General features: G+C 41.9%; 1 protein-coding gene across 10 annotated transcripts in view; it reads right to left on the bottom strand.

Annotated features, from left to right (window-relative positions):
• Positions 1-20,079, bottom strand: part of ANKHD1 (ankyrin repeat and KH domain containing 1) — a 99,515-nt gene extending 79,436 nt beyond the window's left edge. For all 10 annotated transcript variants that reach the window (XM_088173864.1, XM_088173865.1, XM_088173866.1 and 7 more), the window contains exons 1-2: positions 19,786-20,079; positions 5,267-5,420 (exon numbers count right to left, since the gene is read on the bottom strand). In XM_088173864.1, the coding sequence (XP_088029990.1) occupies positions 5,267-5,420; positions 19,786-20,064 (433 nt within the window). In that variant the 5' untranslated portion in view covers positions 20,065-20,079. The remainder of the gene's footprint in view (positions 1-5,266; positions 5,421-19,785) is intronic.
• Between the last annotated feature and the right edge of the window lie 75 nt (positions 20,080-20,154).

The following is a 20,154-nucleotide window of genomic DNA, read 5'->3' as shown; positions in this document are numbered from 1 at the left end:
AAAGCACAACAAATCTGTATGTTTCACATACCATATATTCCTTCCCACTCTGAATCTTTAGATGGTGAAGAAAGAAAATGAGTAAGTCATTGTAATGTGCCAACATCTCAAAAGGCAGAAGCTTTCCAGTTAACAAGACAGTGGTGATTTCAGTGGCAGGGCAGCTTTGATCTCTAAAGAAACACCTACAATGAAGCCTATTCAAACTGTCCTAGTGAAAATTGTTTCCCTTATGTCCATATAACACCAAGTATTTTAGATCAGATCAAATTATGGTGAAAAGCCTTTCTTGGTTTACAATCAGTCACAGTAACTGGACTAAGGTGAGATTTTGGCCATGTTGAAGGAGGCTAAGCACACTTCAAATTTGATATTGCAATGTTTTTACAATGAAGTTACATCTTTGCACAAGTTCCAGCAATCCTCTCTGATTCCCCCCCCCCCCAAAAAAGATCCTGCTTCTCTTTCTTTATTTCATAGCACCAATACATATTAAATATGCATTTGCTGCATTCCACAAGCACAGAGATGCAACCAATAAACTGACAAACATAAATCTGTTTTTTGCAGACCCCCACTTCTATAGCTTCAACTGGAGCTTGGATAACCCTTCAGACATTAAGTTTCTAATGCCCACCTTCATTTAAATCACAGCTTAGTTACTCATCAGCCCTAAGAAAAGAAACACCAAGTCCACACATGAATCTTAATCACCACAAATAACATGATCAAAGAATTTCTCTAGCCCAGTCTCTGACACTTTCTGAGGGTTCCCTTGGATGCAGGATGAAAGCAAGCTGTGCCTCTCTGGCACTGCTCTTTTAGAATACAGCTCACTGCCTGGTAACCCCTGTTGTTAGTGAATAATGAATGGGTTCCATCACATCACAAGAAAAAAAAAAAAAAAGGTTTGGTCAATAGGTTGGTAAGTGAGTAAATAGAAATATACATACACAGAGGAAAGCACTTAATTTCACAACTGCTGAATCTACTCTAACCTTTCAGTTTATTTTAAAGCAGGTAGATTTCATTTAGGCTCATTCATATGTGTGTTCTGTGTTCTATATTGCTGCTAAGCAAGTGATCATTTCCACTTTTTGTCTTTCCCAGTTCCAAAACACACAACCTATTCCCACCACCACCCTACCAGCTTTTCCAAAGAGCAGTATCAGGCCCCCATGCCTGAATGAACTATTGAAATTCACAGGTATTAACAGACTCACATTATTAGATTTCGATTTGTCTTTCATCATTTACACTACAATTAATCCCTGAAAGTCTTAAAAACACCAAACCATTTGAGAGGGTCTCCAGTCACATTAACAGTGATTTTTACTGATTAATACTGATTTCATAAGAAAAGAAGGATGTGCATAAATCTGCTCCCTGTTTGAACATAAAGATGGACTTTCACATGTTTCATTAAACAAACCTTTGGCTCAACAGTCTCCTTCTCAAAATATTTTCCTCACAAGCCTCTCTGCAAACAATAGTGGGAGTCTTGAAGAACTCACTGCTTACAGAACTCCTCCCTGTGTGGATACTCAACAGGAACATCATGTCCTCCAAAGGCAGCTGAAGTTTCTTTACCACTTTCTTCTGCACCTTTTTTTTTGGTGTTTCATTGTCAAAGTGTTTCAACGTTCAGATTGAGAAGGAAAATACTTAAAATCTCTGTTGGTAGGGACACAGGCACTCAAGCTATTTCCTCAAGTCAAAAAGCATCTCAGTGACACTGTCACTTCCCAGAAAACTCAGCCAAACCATGCTGAAACACTATCAACAGGGTATTTGAACTGCAGGGATTAACATTTTGACATTTCACAACTTTCTGTAGCAATCTGTGTTTTCGGTGCAGAATACACCAAACGGGCATCCAGGATTTTTATTTGGCCATGTGCCTAAACCAACACCTTCTTCTGTCCTCTAAAACAACCTCCACAAAGAGGACTGCACAACACAAGCGAGTCATTTCCTCTTCCTGATGCTGAAACAAGTTGGGAACAGAAAATGAAACGGGTTTAACCTGTTGGAATTTTCCCACTTTGCCCTTTTACCAACACATGTTGAGGACACAAAAGGAATCCTCTAAGCAGAGCAAGAGCTCTCAACACTCCAACCATTCATTCCCAGTAGCAAAGAGCTCTCATCTCCAGCTGTAAACTACTGCCCCTAAAAAGAGCATTTAATAGACTTTCTTACTGAAGATCCACACAAGAATCACCACTCTTCAGAGCTGGGATATTATTTTAAGAAATCAAGAGTACCCTAATTAACAGTGAAGTGAAATGTTTCTAGTGCAGAACAGGACTTCACTCTCAGAATACTAATAATCTGTTTAATTACAGCTTGAAAAATGGAAACATCCTCCAAGCAGGATGGTTCTCATTCCATAGGCTATTTTACCTATAAATCTCTTCTCTGCTAATGGGAGTTAAACTGAAGGGAGATATACAAGACTTGGTTTGTTTAGGTTAAAACTTGCAAAACAACAGGATTCAGTTGTTTTAATTTATCTTCAGTTTCTGAAGGCGGAAAACAACTGATATTTACAACAGTCTCTTGGTCTTCAGATTGTAGAACTATTTTTTGTGAAATTATACAAACACTGACAGCTGTTTAAAGGTAGTTGCTCATTAATAAAGTGCCTATTGTTTCACAGAATAAAGTATGACTGTCTAAACTGCAGCTAATCAGGCACTTCTGAGAAAAACAAGAAACTTGAAATTTTTTCAGAGAAAAACAAGAAATCTGTGTTTATGTGCACATGGATATGTACATGTGTCTAATTGCTGCTATGCCAAGGGGGTTGAGACACAAACCTCTTGCTAGGAATTTGGCTTAAGGCTCCCACCTTGAACATCCACAGTCCTTGAAACAGAACAAGCAAGTCCAACAAGCAAGTGAAAAGTATCCAGCACTCTCATGGTGGGTAAACACAACTTACAGAAACATTTTCAAGCAGTTCAAATGACCTCGGGCTTCTACACTCGCCTGTGCAGCAGCTCTCAAACCAAGACAGCAACTTACAAACAAAACACAACTCCTACAAATCCTACAGGACACAATAGCTGAAAACCACTTGTGCAGAAGTGGAAGAACAATATCCCATGTGGCTGCAGCAGCTAGAACTCACCTTCCAGAACGAATAAACAACATGTCCATGTGAGATCTGAGCATTAAAGGATTCAGGAAGAATGAGCAAAACTAGTTTTGCAAGTCATGCTCATTAAGATCCTAATGACACAGTCACAAACCCGGCATGTGAGAAACCCCAAGAAATCCACGACACTGAACACAAGACTGATTTTCCTCTAGGTTGTAAGGTGGAATCAAGCCAATCACAGGGGGATCATCACAACCAAGGCCAAGCTATGCCTGGAAACTACAGACAAGGCTTTAAATGTGTTTGAGCCATTGTTCTGCCATCTACTTTTCCAAGCTTTCATTAATGCTGAGGACTGAACTGTGACTAAAAAACAGCAGAAATCATTTGCTTTTGCCAAACTGTGAAAGAATACAAAGGCCCAACACTAGGCTGCCATGATGGAAGCCTAGAAGCTCACTTAGGGTTAAAAAGGGTATTTTCAGTCAAACCAGGCAGATAAACCCAGTGAAGATATTAGAACACCTCCCAAAACCACTAACTTCTTTTTCAATCACTGTCAAATTATGGCTTTTATTAGTGAACTACAAGATTTGCAGCATCTTCTTTAGGTTAGCCTGATATTTTTAGTGCTCCAATCCACAGTGGGAAAGACAAGTACAGCTTAACTAGAGAACTTTCCCCAGAGTATTTTCACTATTTTGATCTCACACATTCATCAAGTGGCATTAAATTGTGTCCACACTTTTCAGAGAAGGAGATTAAGTCCTCAAACAAAGGCACTCCTTTTTTGATTTGCTCTTCTTTCCAGATTTGATCTGCTCTGCTCACGTACACAGGAAAATCAAGACATGGAAACCTCAGCTACAAAACAAATTATCTAATCCTGGGGACAAATACCCAACTACTGCTTAGAAATCTGAAGACAGTATTCTCACAGATGTTAAAAGCAGCAAAGATACTTCCTGGATATGTCAAATACTGTGAGATGCCTGCAAGCACTGCTGCCCCAGCACTGCCCAATAACCCCAGTCAGATCCACCACAAGAGCCACCAAGTACACGAGAGGAACTGATTTTCATTTTTAAAAGTGTTTAAAAAGGGATTAAATTATTCAAATTCCCTTAGTGGGGTATCCCAGGAACAGCCTGTCTTCCTGCAAAATAAAGTTTGGTCCTCAAGAGTTACAGCAGATAGGCTGCTGCAACTTCCTGCTGACCAAAGCTGTGCTGTGTTCTAAGTTGAGGTTTTTTCAAATCCAAAATGCAAAGAGAACCCACATCCCAAATGCCTGCCCCTTTTGCTTCCTCAGAAAGGATTCTCCTTTAAGACTGTACATAGCTTAGCATCTAAACACCTGCAAATAAGTGCTATTTTATGTAGCTCTTTAAGTGTTCCAAAGTAACTCCAATTACAGCATACCACTACAAGTCTGAGTACACAGCTGTGATGATCAAATAGGATTTGTTTCAAAGCAGGGGATTTATATCTTTTTGTCCTTGGAATTTTGAAACTAACAAATAATTTCCAAATCCATTACAAACACCCCAGTCACAAATTGTAGGAGGATTTGAATTAGTCAAGCTTTCACTCTTCAGCTAATAAATATAGAGGAAACTATGTTCATCAGGTCTGGTTCCAAAACAGGAATGTTTAATATGTATTTTCCAACAGTGATACCTCAGAACTACAGAATGTGAAAATGCTTTTGTAAAAGTTAAAACAGTGAAAAAAGTATTTTACCTATAAATTTTTGGAGTAATAAATTAATAATTATATATTGACCAAAGCAGCAGGAAAAAAAAATTCATTTTAGCAAGTCTACTTTCTTCTATTTTCTCCCCATTAATTCTCCATCTGGTAACATATGTAATCTCAAGTCAATGAAATACCATTTCATTCAAATTAATTTTTCTAACTTTGTATGTACAGAAAGAGTGGACCAAGCAACCTCCAACACTGTTAAGAGTTATGATCTTCTTCTCCATGTTCTGCTCATCATGAGAAATTTCCATGAACATTTCACTAGTGTGTCAAAATTTATGTGCTGCCACATCTGTGTATGAGACAGGTTCAGAAAAAGAACTGTACAAGGGAAGTACCTGCTGCCACATCTGTGTATGAGACAGGTTCAGAAAAAGAACTGTACAAGGGAAGTACCTGCTGCCTCCAGTAAGGCTTCAAGTCTTGCTTGTGTTTCTGGATCCACAGTTCTCAAGTCCGCACCTTCTGCAGCACTCGATAAGAATAACTCCGATGTGGTTTTAAGTACTGGGTTATCAAGATCTTCTTGGTCCAAAATAAATGATTCAACCTGTTTGCCAAGTTAGAAAAAAAAAAATTATCATTTCTGCAGCTTTAAATTAAATCTAAAATATCACCCCCAAAAAATTCCCACAAAAATAATCTAACTGTAATATCATAATTGTATTTTAACTGCCAAGAACGTAGAACAAAACTACAAAAAACATCTGGTCAACTCACTGAAGAGGTAGTTAAAATCACAAAAGGAAAAAAAAAAAAACCTGCATAAAAAATTATTGCAAAAATTTCAATTTTAAACCTCTTTAATACAGCAAGGTCAAGTCAGATTAAATACTGAATAAGTGTTAGGCATGATAGCACAGTTAACCACCCAAGCAGGCAGCCACCAGAGGCTGTAACACCTTTGCCACCAGAAGCTCATCCACCATGTTATTAATAAAAGCCACCAGTAATGATTTTGGTACAGCTGGACCTATCAGAGTGCCAGGGAAAGATGGAATGTTTTCCCGAGATGCCTTTCACTTCTTTTTTAAAAAGCAATTTCAACAGAGGTAGCACAAAGATTTTGTTTGTTTTGAGCAGGAGCACGAGAGTTGACCAAAACTCAACAGCAAAACATTTGTGTCCAAGCTGGCACTCAGCATTACCCCAGTGTGCTCTGCTTTGTGGGCAAGAACAGATCTGCAGAACGATTAAGCAGGCAGGTATTCCAACTGAGCAGCAATAATGCTGTCCCACCAGTGCCCCACGTGACCTCCAAACACAAGTCCATGGAATTTCTCAACATAACACTCTGCAGTTTTATGACAGCTTGCCAGAGTAAACAAGGAGGATACCTGACTCACACTCTAATGAGAGCAGAGCTACATTTCAGAATCTCCCAAGCTCAGACATAATCTCCTCTATTTTCAGTAATATTTTAAGACAAAAACACTATTTCATAATTAGATGTTGTCTGTTATCAGTACCAACACTATTGGTGCCTAAGATTTGCTGTAAAAATGAGACACATTCCTGTTTCTCAGCCACTGCTGCCCTCTCCCACTTCATACCCCACTTTCATCTTCCTTTCTGTTTTCCCCAAAATACTTCCCCCTATTTTTCTCACCTCAGCAGAAAACTACCATCTCATTTCCCCTGGAAAGGGAAAATTTATACTTCCAAAAAAAAAATCAAATCAGGCCATCAGCAAATTCATTAAGTGCTCCATTGTGTGAACAATGTTAATAGGATCTGGGAGCAGCACAGCTATTCAAGAGCAACTTGGGTTTGCTCATTTCTTCCCCTTTTTGATATGTAAATGGCTGTAACACTATCCCCTGGTGTCCAAGCCAGCCAGGGAAATGCTAATGGGAATTGAATGGGAATCAGGGAGCAAATATGACTTTTTAGGAACACCAAACATGAGGCCCACATCTCAGTGGGCATTTGTCATCCTGGCCAGCTTACAGATAGTAGATCTTGTGTGCCAGACACAAATATTAAAGGTAAGGCAGCAGGCTCTGATTTGGTGCTCAGAGAAGTGAGATTTCTCAGCTAGTCCAAGCAATGGTCCTAAAATAAGAAACTGTCATTGCAAGAAAGTGTTGAATATTCAACAAGCAGAAAAATAGTGACCTAAACCAGTGATACACATTTGTACTACAAACAAAGAGCTATTTAGAACTCACAGCAAAATGCATCCCTACAGTAAGAGCCCCCTCAGCAGAACTCAAATTCCAGGTTAGTCCATAGCTTAAGGACTCCCTGCTTTCATGAGCTCTGATGCAAAACTGACTTCTGGGAAAATTCACCCTTACCTACATGAGCACTTCAGGGTTTTTCATTTTTTCCCCACAAGGCCACACAAGGCATTAATATAATGAAAATATTGTTCCTATTGCAACACGTTTGTGTGATCTGGTGAAGGGCAGAAATCCCCACTGTGTGTACATGACCATTCATTACATACAGTTGAGAATTAGATACAAGGAATTTTATTAGGTGCTTATGGACATTTTTCTTTGTCAACTACACCACTACATTTAACAGCAGTCCTCCCTTTTGAGGGCATACCAAAAGGAGTAAAAATGTCACCTACCACTGAAACAACTGCACTTGAGAACAACAAACACTGCAGAAACACTCAGTGGCTCCTGGCAAGCCTCAGGCTCAGCCTTGGGAAGAGCCAGGCAATCCTCAGCCAAGGGAAGCACAGCAGCCTTGCAGCAGCCTGCCAGAAACTGTCCTGCTGCAAATTCTAAAAACTTCATGGTTTTGACACTTTGGGAAAGATATGGATCATTTTCTTCCTGACTGCTGCCAGCCCAAGCTCACTGGGATATATTTACTGGATATTACAGGCAACAATCCACCTCTTGAACCTAAATCAGTGTTAATTCACCATTCACAAATACTCAGCTTGCAAGGAACCTCTCTCCCACCAACAGGGAATACATTCGGCTTACAGGAACCTCTAAACAAATCTGGCTTTTTAACAATGATTATTCTAATTAGTAGCGTTTACACAAATTACATATAGTTTTTATTTAAGAATACAAGTTGGGTAGCACTGGTGCAGTCTGCTCTTTTCACGACTCTTTAACTCTTCTTGCCTTTCAGCTTTTCTTGACATCAGCAACTGTACTTCCAGAAACTCTGCACATGTAAAATCTCACCAAAAAATCTTGCTTCATATACAGTATTTTCATCATAGTTTTGCATCACAGGAAGGCAGATGCTTTCATTATTACTGCACATGTTGAACATCAATTCTTAGGTTTTGTTTTAATTTTTAGTAAGAGCTTAATAACATACCCACAATGCAAATACAACTTGAGTGTGAAAATACTGAAAATCCATATGCAAAATGTTAAAATAGTTGCACCACCGCCAATCTCCCAGAATAAACTTCAATGTATTTTCAAGTCAGAATGTCTGACATTTCTGTAAATCTATGTAGTTTCTTACACACTAAGACAAAGCTAGGGAGAATGAACAGTTTGATATCTTATCACTAATAGCAGACTGAGAAATTACCTAATTGATCAGATGTCTCTTGCAAATAGAAGTGACCTACAACAATCACTATTAATCATAGGGGGTTTTTTTAAATCAAACTATCTCAAATATACCAAACAAATCTGGCTTTTTAAACAAAAAATAAACTTCCTTAAAAATCAAAAGAAGTAAGTAAAAAATCCAAACATATTTCATGTTAGCATTCCTGGAAGATATAATTCACTGCTCATGTGATACAATTTAGGCACTCTGCTCTATCCTAATCAGATCTGCAGCAAAGTGATAGAGCAACCAGTCACTGTGCTATTTTTGGATTATTTTGGAAGCTGCTTTGGGCAGTTAATAAGCATCTTACTTGGGAGGGCTCATTAGGAACACAAGGACTCAAGATATTATTCTAACTGCCAAAACAGTTTCACCTTCCCAGTGAAAACCCAAGAAGCTGCAGGGGACTCCAGGGCAGGGTTTCCCCACACCGTGTGTCTCCTGCTCTTCCACAGCAGCGATGGACCCTGCCTGAAGTTGTGCCAAGGACTGCAGCAGCCTCCCAGCCCTGCAGATCCAGTTACAGCCCTGGTTCCTCCCTCCAGAGCAGCTCCATCGCAGCCATGGGGCCTCAACTCCATCAGTGTTTATGTGTTTACAGCAGGACTGAGTTTACTGCAGGTTCAGGAGGATGCAGAGGGACTTTGGGGGCACCAACATCACCACTGACACTGAATTCTGGTGAGATGGACAACGACGTTCAGGGTTACAACACATTTCTAATATTAAATCTAAACTGATCTTCCCTATGTTGCACTACTGCAAAGCACTTTTCCCAGAATAGCCTGGACCTGCTCACAAAGAGCCTGCTCCTGACAGGCTACAGAGGATGGAAAAGCTTCCTGGGTGGCTGTAGAGCACCACTGGCTCCTCCTCCTGCAGGCAAGGGCAGCAGCAGACACAGCTCCTTCTACCTTCTCCTTCCATTTGTGCTCCTGGGAAGAATGTCTTTACAAAAAGTGCTGATAGGAAAGACAAAGATGCTGTTAAATTATTTCCTTGGGCTTGTATCTTTCAGGAACCGCTTGACCTACAAACACTTTTTTGGGGTAACAATATTCAATACTCTGCTTGTGAAGTGTTTACAAATAATGAAGATCCAAGCTCTTGACTGAGACTCCTAAACTTCTACTTTTTATGCAAATAAAGGACTGCCTGAATTTCTCTTTTGTGTTAGGAAACCCTTCCTAATTATTTCTATAATTCCATTTGGACATTTTCACTCCATAATTAACAACATGTGCAATGCAGTATTAGGATTACACAAGAAAGTTCTTGTGGATTTTTCTGATAAACCCAACTTCTAACAGTTTGTTTTGTCATATTCTTTATTAAACTAAGTGCCAATATTGGATTAAAACTTGCAATCCTGCTCTAAATGTTTTGGGCAATAGTGATAGGACATAGTACTATTTAAGTTAAGACTGAAAATTAGTTTGTATTTCAAATTTGACATCAAACCACTTTAAATTCCACATATAAAGGATGTTAGTTATCAAAACCATTAAAAATAATTATTCCACGGAGAAAGTAAAGTGAAGGACTTTGTCCCTGACATGACACTCTTAGATGCTCCCTGCACTAATTAAGTGCAGCACTATCCCCTTGGTGTGGACTTAACACCACCAAAAGGCCTGGTTTTGATTTACCAGAAAATGAACTTTTCAACACTCTTCCCCTGCCAGCCCAGCCAAACATTTTGTAACCTGCTTGAGGTGGCTTCCTGCACAACCATTTCAGTTTCAACAGATGAAGTAAAGGAAGAGGAAAAACCACACAATAATGTGGGTATTTTCACAAAACCTTTCAGTGGGGTCTCAGGACACTGTCCTTTCTTGGCACTTGAAAGCTACTGAAAGAAAATAAACATTTCAGGGAAGTACTCTAGAGTCAGTACCTAGAAACAACATAGAATCATTGGGAACATCAATTTGGACATAATTAATGATATAAAACCACACCCACTCAGTCTGGCTTGAGCTGCAATTTCTGAATACAGTTTCTTCCATTAAAAAACAAAAGTTCCAGCCCAAGAAGACAGCAGCCACCAAGCCCTGTGAATCCCCAGGAGAGCACTGTCCAGCATTATGGATGCTGTGATTACACAGCATCCTGCCAGCCTGAGGGGTACAGGGTGCTCAGGGACATCACCACCTCAGTGGGGAGCATAAAGCACCTGAAGCATCATTTCCAGTCACTGCTCACCTTGTGACAAGTCAGGCAGCTGTCACACACTTTCATAGATTGCTTTAACACATCAAAAAGGGAGAAAACTCAGGGGAGGAAACAATTTTCTACTACTTTACTGAATTTCATGGACTTACAAAGGGGTCTGACAAGCTGCAATATTCTTCTGGGAACAGAAAGGAATTAGATCACCTCAATTCCCTGTGAGGCCATAAACCTGACCATGGCTCCACCTTTAAGTGGAGCTGTCAGTGCTCAGCACCTGCAGCAGCAGCAGCTCTGTAGGCAGGGCATTAATTGGGAGGGTGGGGAGAGAAGGGGTGCAAATCTGTTTAGCTCTGATTGCAATAGGAAGCTGACTGACTGGAGGCAGGATTAACTAAAGGCCAGCCTTTATTCCCATAGATATTAAGCAATTACCAGCTGATGAAACAAGCAGCTATAGGATGTGGGCTGTGATGAGCTCATTTCAGAGCACAGGTTCATGTTGCTGCTATAGATACAGAGTAAATACAGGTGGACACCACCTCAGGATTTGTTGCTGCAGGAAAGGAAAGGCCCTCACACACAGTGAGGGCCATGAGTCCAACATCCACACACAAAGCACAATGTTCTTGATGTGAGCTGCCTAAAATGATGGGAGAGACAGCAGGCAGTGAGCAAGGACTGATAACCTTATGGCTGTTTCACCACAGGGTCTCAAGCCTGGCACCCCCAAGTCACCAGTCAGCTCTCAAAATTCCAGCTGTCATTTGAAACATGCAGATAAAACGTTAAATCAGAATTAATGTTTTATACTATTACTCTTCCTTTCCAGGGATTGGTGATCTTGGTTTTCAATTTTCTTGCACTCATACTGAACCATAAGCAGAACCTGGACAAGCAGCTGTCAAATGGTTCATGTCAATTTAACCACTTACCTGATTTCTCTCTTAAGCAGACAACTGACACTACACCATTTAAGTAGTTCTGAATATTACAAACTACACCCTATCACAAAGCTCTTGAAAAGAGTTGTCTGATCTGTGGATCTTCCAGAAACAAGAACACTACAATTTATTTTTATTAAGACACTGTTTCACAAGAAGCAACATGATTGCACCTTGTTAACCCTCACGGAATTAAGGTGCCAAACACACAGGTTGACTCCTCTTGGTACAAGGAACTGGCAATGTTACAAAGTTTCTCTGTGTAGCAGAAAAGAGTAACTACTGAAAAAAACCAAAAGAAACTGCTAAAACCAGCCTGTAGCTCTCACATATTCAATGTCTGATAAACAAAAATAATTATGACTATATTTTCCCCATGTACAAAGCAATCTCTTGCAGCAAGGAGCTGTCATGTGCAGAACTGGAATTGACAACTGAAGCTTATTCGAAATTCACATCAATCCCAGTAAATCAAATGCCAATTCTTGACACGTACTTTATACCAAAGAAAACCTTTGAATGGAGACCAGGAAACTTGACTAAAATAGGCACCACTTGCACCAAGCACTCCTTATTTTCACATATCCTATCTCAGTCCACTCTAAATCATATTTTTGGTGCTCCATCTTCCCCATGTACTCCAGGATTCCCTCCTCACCCGTTTTTTCTACCTAATATTCCCACAGAAAAAGCCTCTCTTCTTTCCTCACCTCAAACCAAGAAACAGCTGGTGTAATTCAGTATTTGATTTATTAGAATATAAAACGGGATTGTTGCATCAATTTAGCCAGGGCTTTCAGGATGGTGTCCTTACTCAAGTATTAAATCCCACGCATTAAAACAAAGTGAAAGCAACTTTTAAGACAGAAGATGAATAGATGCATTTGTCTGCTGATGTAAAAGCTCACACCCAACCAAGATGGGAAGTATTCTAAGCCACCTTCTTGGAAATGACCTTCTAAAATCTCTTTTCAATCCAAGGGGACAGTGCCTAAATAGAAAAAAAAAAAATCATACAAGTGGATCTAGAATACAATAGTAATTCAATAATCTGTTTCCAGGCCAACCTATACATTTCAGACAGAGGAATCTTAACATTTAAAGTGACTAATTAAGTTATCTAGAGGCTTACAGCGAACTGAAAATCATCCTGGGCTTTCTGCCCCTCTCAGAGCCCAAGCTAGTGGCAGTTACTCTTTCCAAGGCCTGGATAAACAGGTCTGTGCACGCTGTCCTGCTGCCAAAGCAGCAGAAACCCCAATGCAACTCCTGAGCCATCACTTAGTCATTTCAAAGAAACTATCAGAGAGCCCTGGTTAAGCTATGATCCACTGAAAATTCAAAATGTAGCAGTACAAGGGCTTAAAAATTTAACTATTTCATAAAAACGATTAAAAGAGAGACATTTATCTAACCTGTTGGATTTGTCCTAAGAAATCCTAAATGCCAGACATCCGGGTGAGACTCCTTTTTCCCCCTGGCTCCCTTCCAGGCTGTGGAGGAACACGCAGTCTGAAGAGGTGATGCTCAGAATGCACCATGACCAAGGATCACAGTGTGGGAGCAGATCTTTCAGCTCCAAATGCTCATCTCCCCTCTTCCCTTGGTTTGAAACATGACTGACTCACTACCTACCTGCCTGTGACACTGTTAGTTTAATTCATGATTTTGGAAATGGAAAAGTTCAAAAAGTTTAGGGATTTTCCTAGGGGAAAATCTTAGTTAATTAGTAATCCCTGTGTTTTATTGAAGGCAAGGGAGAATAACTTGGGGACCTAGCTAAAACCTAATGCTAAAACATGAAATGTTAAAAACATGTGAGATGACTTTCTCTTGGCCCACTGTCCACCTGCCAATAAAATATCCTCATTTTTTTTTTAAATTAGGGGGTGTTTTCTTCCTGCAGAATGGGTATGCAGGAAGGTACCTTTGAAAAGCTCTCCTGGCCAGAATGGCCAGTCACACTTGTCTCTTCTCAGCTACCACCAGCATTTGGACAAACACATCATCATAATTCAACTGTGAGTAACCCCTCTCAGTCTACAGCACTTTTCCTACACATTCTAGGATGCTTTGGAAGAGTTCAAGATGAAAAAAATTCTGAAAAAAAAAAAAATCTCATCTCCCTCTTGAAAGCAAAGGACCAAAGTGAGTAAGGGTTCTTATCTCACAAAAAGCAGGAAAGAAGTAACAGGATCCAGCACAGGACCAATTCCTTTATTTGTGTTTTATTGAAATAGGTGTTTTCTATCTGCACTTGAGCAGAAGATACACAATGCTGCAAAAACTGAGAAAATTTTCTAGTATTTTGTAAAACTCTCAAATAATCAACATTACATAAGAAAAAAATTCCTAAGTAATGAGTTTCAAGAGTAAAAAGAAGATATTATCCTACAACAGGATGTATTTCCATAAATTTCACTTGCTCAGCATTCCTCCAAAGATATGCAAACTAAAACCTCTGCACTTTCACAACAAAAAGGGATAACTTTAAACGGAAAAAAACCCCAAACTATCTGTATTCTATTACAATATACATCTGCCTATGTTAAGAACTATAGCACATAATCCCAATTAAATGAATCCCTCAATCCAAGGATTAATTCACCTGTACCCCACTTTGTCAGAGGCCGCATGGGTTTGTAACATAAAGGTTGCAACCTTGTAACTGCAGTCTGTTGCTACAAAAAAGAAGTATTTGTATCATTTCAAAGTTTTACTAAATCTTTAGTTTATCACAGACCAAGGTCATATGAGGTATCAGCAAGAAAGTTTCTATTTGAGATAACCTCTGAGGCCAGACACTGCTCAGAAACCTCCCAAATTTACCTAAGCACTTGCACAAATCACTGATTTCTGAGGTTTGCTTACAGTATCCCATTCCAGCAGAAGGCCATTCCCACTAGGAAGATAAGGTTTACACGAGGCCTTCGGTTGGTGTTTGCATGGCACCTGAGCTGCTGCTAGGGAAGAAAGCATCTGCAGGAGACAAATCAAAGAGGGAGGCTTCCAAGGCTCACTTAAACAGTGCTGCAAACAGTCCTCAAACAAGATGCAGGAGTTATTTTTCTTGCTTTGTGAAGTTTTCAGTGGGGGAGAAACCTAAGGTTCCTTTTTCCCTCTAAGTCAAGACCAGCCTCTGTTTTAAATCCAAGAACAGCTTTTATTCCCCAATAACAGCTTAATACTTTTGAGGAATCTTCATATATGTTACAAGAACTCAAAATCACCTACTAAGATTGAAGCTCTGCAGCCTCCTCACCTGCAGGCTCTGAGCCCCAGCTGTGGACTCCCAACAAACACCCCAGTTCAGTCCTGGAGCTGCTCCCAGTTTTAAAGGCCAGGCACATGTGTGCACAGAAAAAGGAGTGCCTGTGTATTCCCCTTCCCTCAACACTGACCCTTCTGTCAAGTGAATGTTGCAGGGATGGTTTGAGCTCTGAGCAGAGGACAATGTCCCCATGGCACCATCCAGCTGTCCTTACAGCTGGATTTCAGCAGCCTCCAAGGCAAGGAGAGGACACAGAAGAGCTGCCCAATATCAAGCTCACAGGGGAGCAGCTGGGTAGCCCAAACTTAAATCAGAATACAAGAACTCATGACTCAGCATTAATGCTCAAACAAACCCTTCCCACCCCCACCAGACTGTAACTAGTTGACTGGCGAAACCTATGTGCAAATTTGTACCTAAATATAGATGTTCTGCTAAATTTGGCAAATCTCTCCTTACCAAGGGGTTGCACTGCATATTTATGTAATTATACAGTAGTATTTCACATCTTTACTTTCTACACCTATCATTAGAAAACAGTTGCTGACATTTATTTTAGGTCATGTACTCAACTGGGTCAGGCTGCACTAAAGGAAGACCCAAGTTCTGCAAGAAACCTTAAAAATCAGTTCACTGTCAAATGTTATTGAATAGGATTAACCATAACTACACTGCTTGTTTCTGGTTACCACAGGCCAGACTTGCAAAGTTACTGAGATACCTACCATGATTTTTCTGGAAGTTTGATGCCTAATCAGACTGGGAATAAATGAACAACCTACTAACCAGCTTTCTGCATCCTGAAGAGTCATCTATGCACTTCTGGAAACCTGAACATGTTATCCTTTGATGTTTTCTAATCAGTGAATAATTCCTGGAAGAAAATTTTACATTTTCTTCCATCTCTTACCTCCTCAACTTTGAAAGAGCTTGTCAAAAGAAAAACATCAACTGCTAAACTGAACTCTACATTTTTTAGAGAAAAGGCTTTTCTGCTTAATACTATCTATCTGAATTTGCATCCACTATTTGAATTTCTATTCCTTATGGTAAAGAAAATGCTGCTATTTATATTGTTTCTAATACAATGAAAATTAAAGTGCCTGAGCATTACATTAACCTCAGAAGTCAAAAGATGCATTGTGCACACCATTTACAAAGCAGATCCATGTTAGGAAGGTTCAACAATGCAGCAATGACTTCAATAGACAACACTGCTAATTTGAAACAAACTACATATTTACTCTGAATTTCAAACCCAGTTAAAAAAATTAAGAGACCTCAGATTGCAGGGAGGGGGGCCCCAGACAAAATCTCCAGGTACTGAACTGCTCTGGAGTGCATGCCATTCAACTACTCATCCTACTCCTTGTAGGAGGTATGTTATGTCTGATTTTTAATTATGCTTTATGTAAATATCCCCAGAGGCTTATGCAATAGGTACAGGCTTAAGTAAGGCGAGCTGGTGGAGGCAGCTCAGGAGAGGGAAGCCGAGAGCTGAGCTGACTCCATAGCCAAGGGCTGGGTGAGCTCCAGTTGCCATTGAAGGCCTCCAAAGCCCTGAATTACAGAATATGAGAGATTTGCTACATTTGTACACCCGCTGCCAAAAGCCACTTACTGAACCAAGCTCCCAGATGCCCTGGTACTTCTGTGGGCACCGCCAGTTTCTGTTACTTGATTTACAACAGCTCAGCAAACGACCCGGCCCCGAGCACCAACACAGCCACATTTATCACCTGCTTCAACTCCTGCCTGCCACACTTGGCTGCTGGGAGGGTTTTTGATGAGGACCTGCATTTTCTGTGGCCACCAAAGACCCCGTGGATATGTACTAATGAGCACTGGCCTCCCAGCACACCTTCACCTTGACCTACAGCCCTCCCAGCCAGGGCGGAGGAGGCTGCTTAATGCTCGTGCCTTTGGCACCGCTGTGAGTGCCAGCAAAATTCACAAGGAGTGGTAATAATACACTTAAAGTCACACCAAAAAATCTCACTCTAAACAAGTTGCAGGCTGTGTTCACACCCTGATCAAGCTTAGAAGCAACTATTTGCACTGAGGTGAAAACCACCTCATTTCTCAGGCTGCAGCCAGCGGTGGAAGTTTCTGTGAGCACGCAGGAGGATCCACAGCAGCATTCCAGTTTTACACAGGAATAGCACAAACCTCCTGGCCTCATCCCTCCATGCCCAGAGACGTGCTTCAGCTTGCCATTGTTTCTATTTGCATGTGATAATTTTAACTGGTAATTCTAGAAAATATTCTGCACAGCTGCATTCAAATTTCACCTTGTGGACCTAATGCAACTCATGTGTACAGGATCCACTTCAGTCCTTGGTTTCCCAACCAAGAGCCTGGTCACTGCCATAGGCAGGCACTGAGCTAGGAAAGCAGAAAGCTTCAATTTTCTCCCATTTCTGAAAGCCAGGATAAATGGGGCACACCCTCTTGACCTGTAAAATGGGGACAGTACTCTCCACTGTAAAGTACCTGGAGATCTGATCTAAGAAATGCAATATATTTTCAAAAAGGTTAGGTTAAAATATATTGCTCTTTCCATTCTCTAGATAAATGCTTCATTACACTCATTGTCCTGCACGTCCCTGATGATTTTCCTTTTTAACTAATTTGCCATTTTGACCAGTCCAATTATTTTAGCATGTTAAACTCAGACTAATACAAAGATACAAACACTGCAGACACCTAGCAGAGCCTATAGAATATTGTACCATGATTTTTATGGCTTAAAAAGCAGAAGCCATGAAGAAAAGAACAGATCAAGGCAGCATGGCAAAAACTCTTTCTTTTTTTTTTTCTTCATTTTTTAATTCTCCCTTTTAGTTCTCACTAATTCCACCCACTGGTAATAGCTGAAGGCATACACCCAAATCAGTGACTCATGGCACAAGACCACAGTCCAAACAGTGACTGACTGGCTTCTCAAAGCAGCACTGTTCAAGAATTGCACTGTTCTATCCCTGGACCTTAACTGCCTTTTCTTTGCTCAAAAAAAGAAAAGAAAACAAACAAGCAAAGAGAAATACCCACCACTGACAACAGGTGCTTCCTTAGTTTTCAGGAAAAAAAAAAAAACAAACAAAAAACTGAAAAAAAAAAATTTCCCCCTTGGTGCTCCCAGCCTAGGCACATTCTTCCCACCCATGCTTCTTCCCCAGGTAACTCTCCACAACCAGAAACACAAGACAGAAAAATTCCCCAGGCAATTTCAGCTTTGAGATTAGCCCACCTCTTCTCTGTGTGTGCTGGAAAACTTCAGATATACTTCGATTCAATTAATTTCTTCTATTCTGTATTTTAAATAATGAACTTTTTCCCAGGTTTTTCAAATGAATAATTTAAGAACTGTTTGGGAACCTTTATTTTTTTGACCTCAATGGCAACCTCCCAGACGCATTATTTATAATAGGCTGTCTTTCTTAATACTTGCTATTAGTCAAAAGAGTGCTTAGTAAACATCCTAGCTGTCCAATCTTCACATCCCTTAAATAATGGGGTGGGTTCAAAAGGGATAAGCTTCCAAAGTAGGACTCTGCTCACCTTATAAAGAGCCACAACCACCCTGATATAGCCCACTTCCCACCATTTTCCAGGTTCTGTAGCTACTGCTTTGTATCTTCAAAGATACATTCAAATGTGACATAAAAGACCTCCTAGAGAGCAGACACTCATCCATTACTTGTCTCCTACTCTATCTATGGTAGGTCTTCCAGCTCCCCCAAACAGGTGTGTACTAATTCCATATGGGACTGAACATGGATATCCAGGACACCAAAATGTTCACATACAAGTGCTCTTCAGCCTGATCATTAGATTTTGAGTTGAGTTAAACATCTTGCTGTTAGCACCATTCCAAATGTAGCTTAGGTGGTCATGAGCAAAACGCAAATGTGGATCTGCATCAGCTTAATCACTTTTTTTATTCACATAAGACCTGATTCAGGTTTCAGGAGGGCTGGAGAAAAGATGGTCATCAATAAAAGGCAAAAAAATTTAGCCACGGGAGGATGAGGCTCCTCTCCTTCCATCTCTCCAGAAGGAACAAGGACACATCCTAACTACTCTTGCTTGGCCTCCAAATTAAAAATGGTATGTATCACCTTGGCTATTTTCTTCCTCCTGCAGAAGCCCAGAGGAACTGCAGAAAGCCTGCAAGCAGTAAGTAGTCACTTTCTCCTGCTTTCCACTAAAACTATGTAAGGGCTGTGATCCAGCTGTGATCCCATCTTTTGTTAAGAGACTACTAAGGAATGAAGATTCACCCTTTGGTTCGGCAGTGACAGATAAAAGCCTTCATTTACCTTCTCTCCCTAGGCTACATAAAGCAGCATTAAATGCCAATTTACAGGTCCAACAACACTCCATTTGGGTTGGGATAAGGCCCCCGTCCCTCCTCCACACCCTCCCTTTAAACCTCTCCGCAGGTTTGGAAGATCAAAGGAAGACACCTCCATTACCCTCTTCCATTTTGTTGGGTAAGAAATATTTCTATTGCATAAAAGCGTGTGTGCATAGCTATAGCTATAGGAATTTATCCGTGGCTGGGAACCCCGAGTCCAGGGCAGCAATAGTGGGGCTGACGGCTTCACTTTGTTCTCCGCCGGGTGCAGGATCTCGCCTCCCCCTCCAAACCTGCTCCCAGGTGGAAGCGGCTCCTTGAGGTCAGGGCGCATCCTCACCCCGCTCCGCGGCTCCCAGAGGGCCCGGCCGCCCCCGGCCCTTCCCCGGGGCCGCCGGGAGGCGCGGCGGGGCGAGACCCCCGCGCTCGCTGCCTCCACCCCGGCCCCGGGCCGCGCTGCCGTGCGGGGCCGCCGGGACCCGCCCATGGCGGCGGGAGGCCCGGGACGAGCGGGTGCGGTGCGGGCGGTGCGGCCGGCGCGGCGAGCGGGAGGGCGGGCGGGCCCCGGCCGGGCCTGTCAGGAAGCGGCGGAGGGGAAGGAGGGCGGGCCAGGATCGCTCACCTCGGACACCTCGTCCTCGTCGCTGCCGGAGCCGCCGCCGCCCCCGCTCCGCAGCACGGCGGCCGCCAGCTTGAAGTCGAGGGCGGCCTCACCGGCCGCGGGCGCGCCGGGGCCTCCCGGCCCGCCGGGCCCGGCCTCCCCGAAGAGGCGCACGGCCCGAAGGCCCAGCGGGGAGGGCCCGGCCGCGGCGGGCGGCTCGGCAGCGGCGGGCGGCGCGCGGGGCGCGACCGAGTCGATCTCCTCGTCGGCGGCAGCAGCGGCGGTGCCGTCCGTGAGCATCGCGCTGGTCCGGGCCCGGCCGTCTCCGTCCCCTCACGGCACCGCGGCAGCGCCACTAACTTCTCACACCCTACCCGGCCGCGGCCGCCG

This window comes from Sturnus vulgaris, chromosome 15 (genome assembly GCF_052056855.1).
Source record: "Sturnus vulgaris isolate bStuVul1 chromosome 15, bStuVul1.hap1, whole genome shotgun sequence".
Lineage (NCBI taxonomy): Eukaryota > Metazoa > Chordata > Aves > Passeriformes > Sturnidae > Sturnus > Sturnus vulgaris.
The sequence above is the reverse complement of the archived record's forward strand: the minus strand, read 5'-3'. Positions and strand labels throughout refer to the sequence as shown.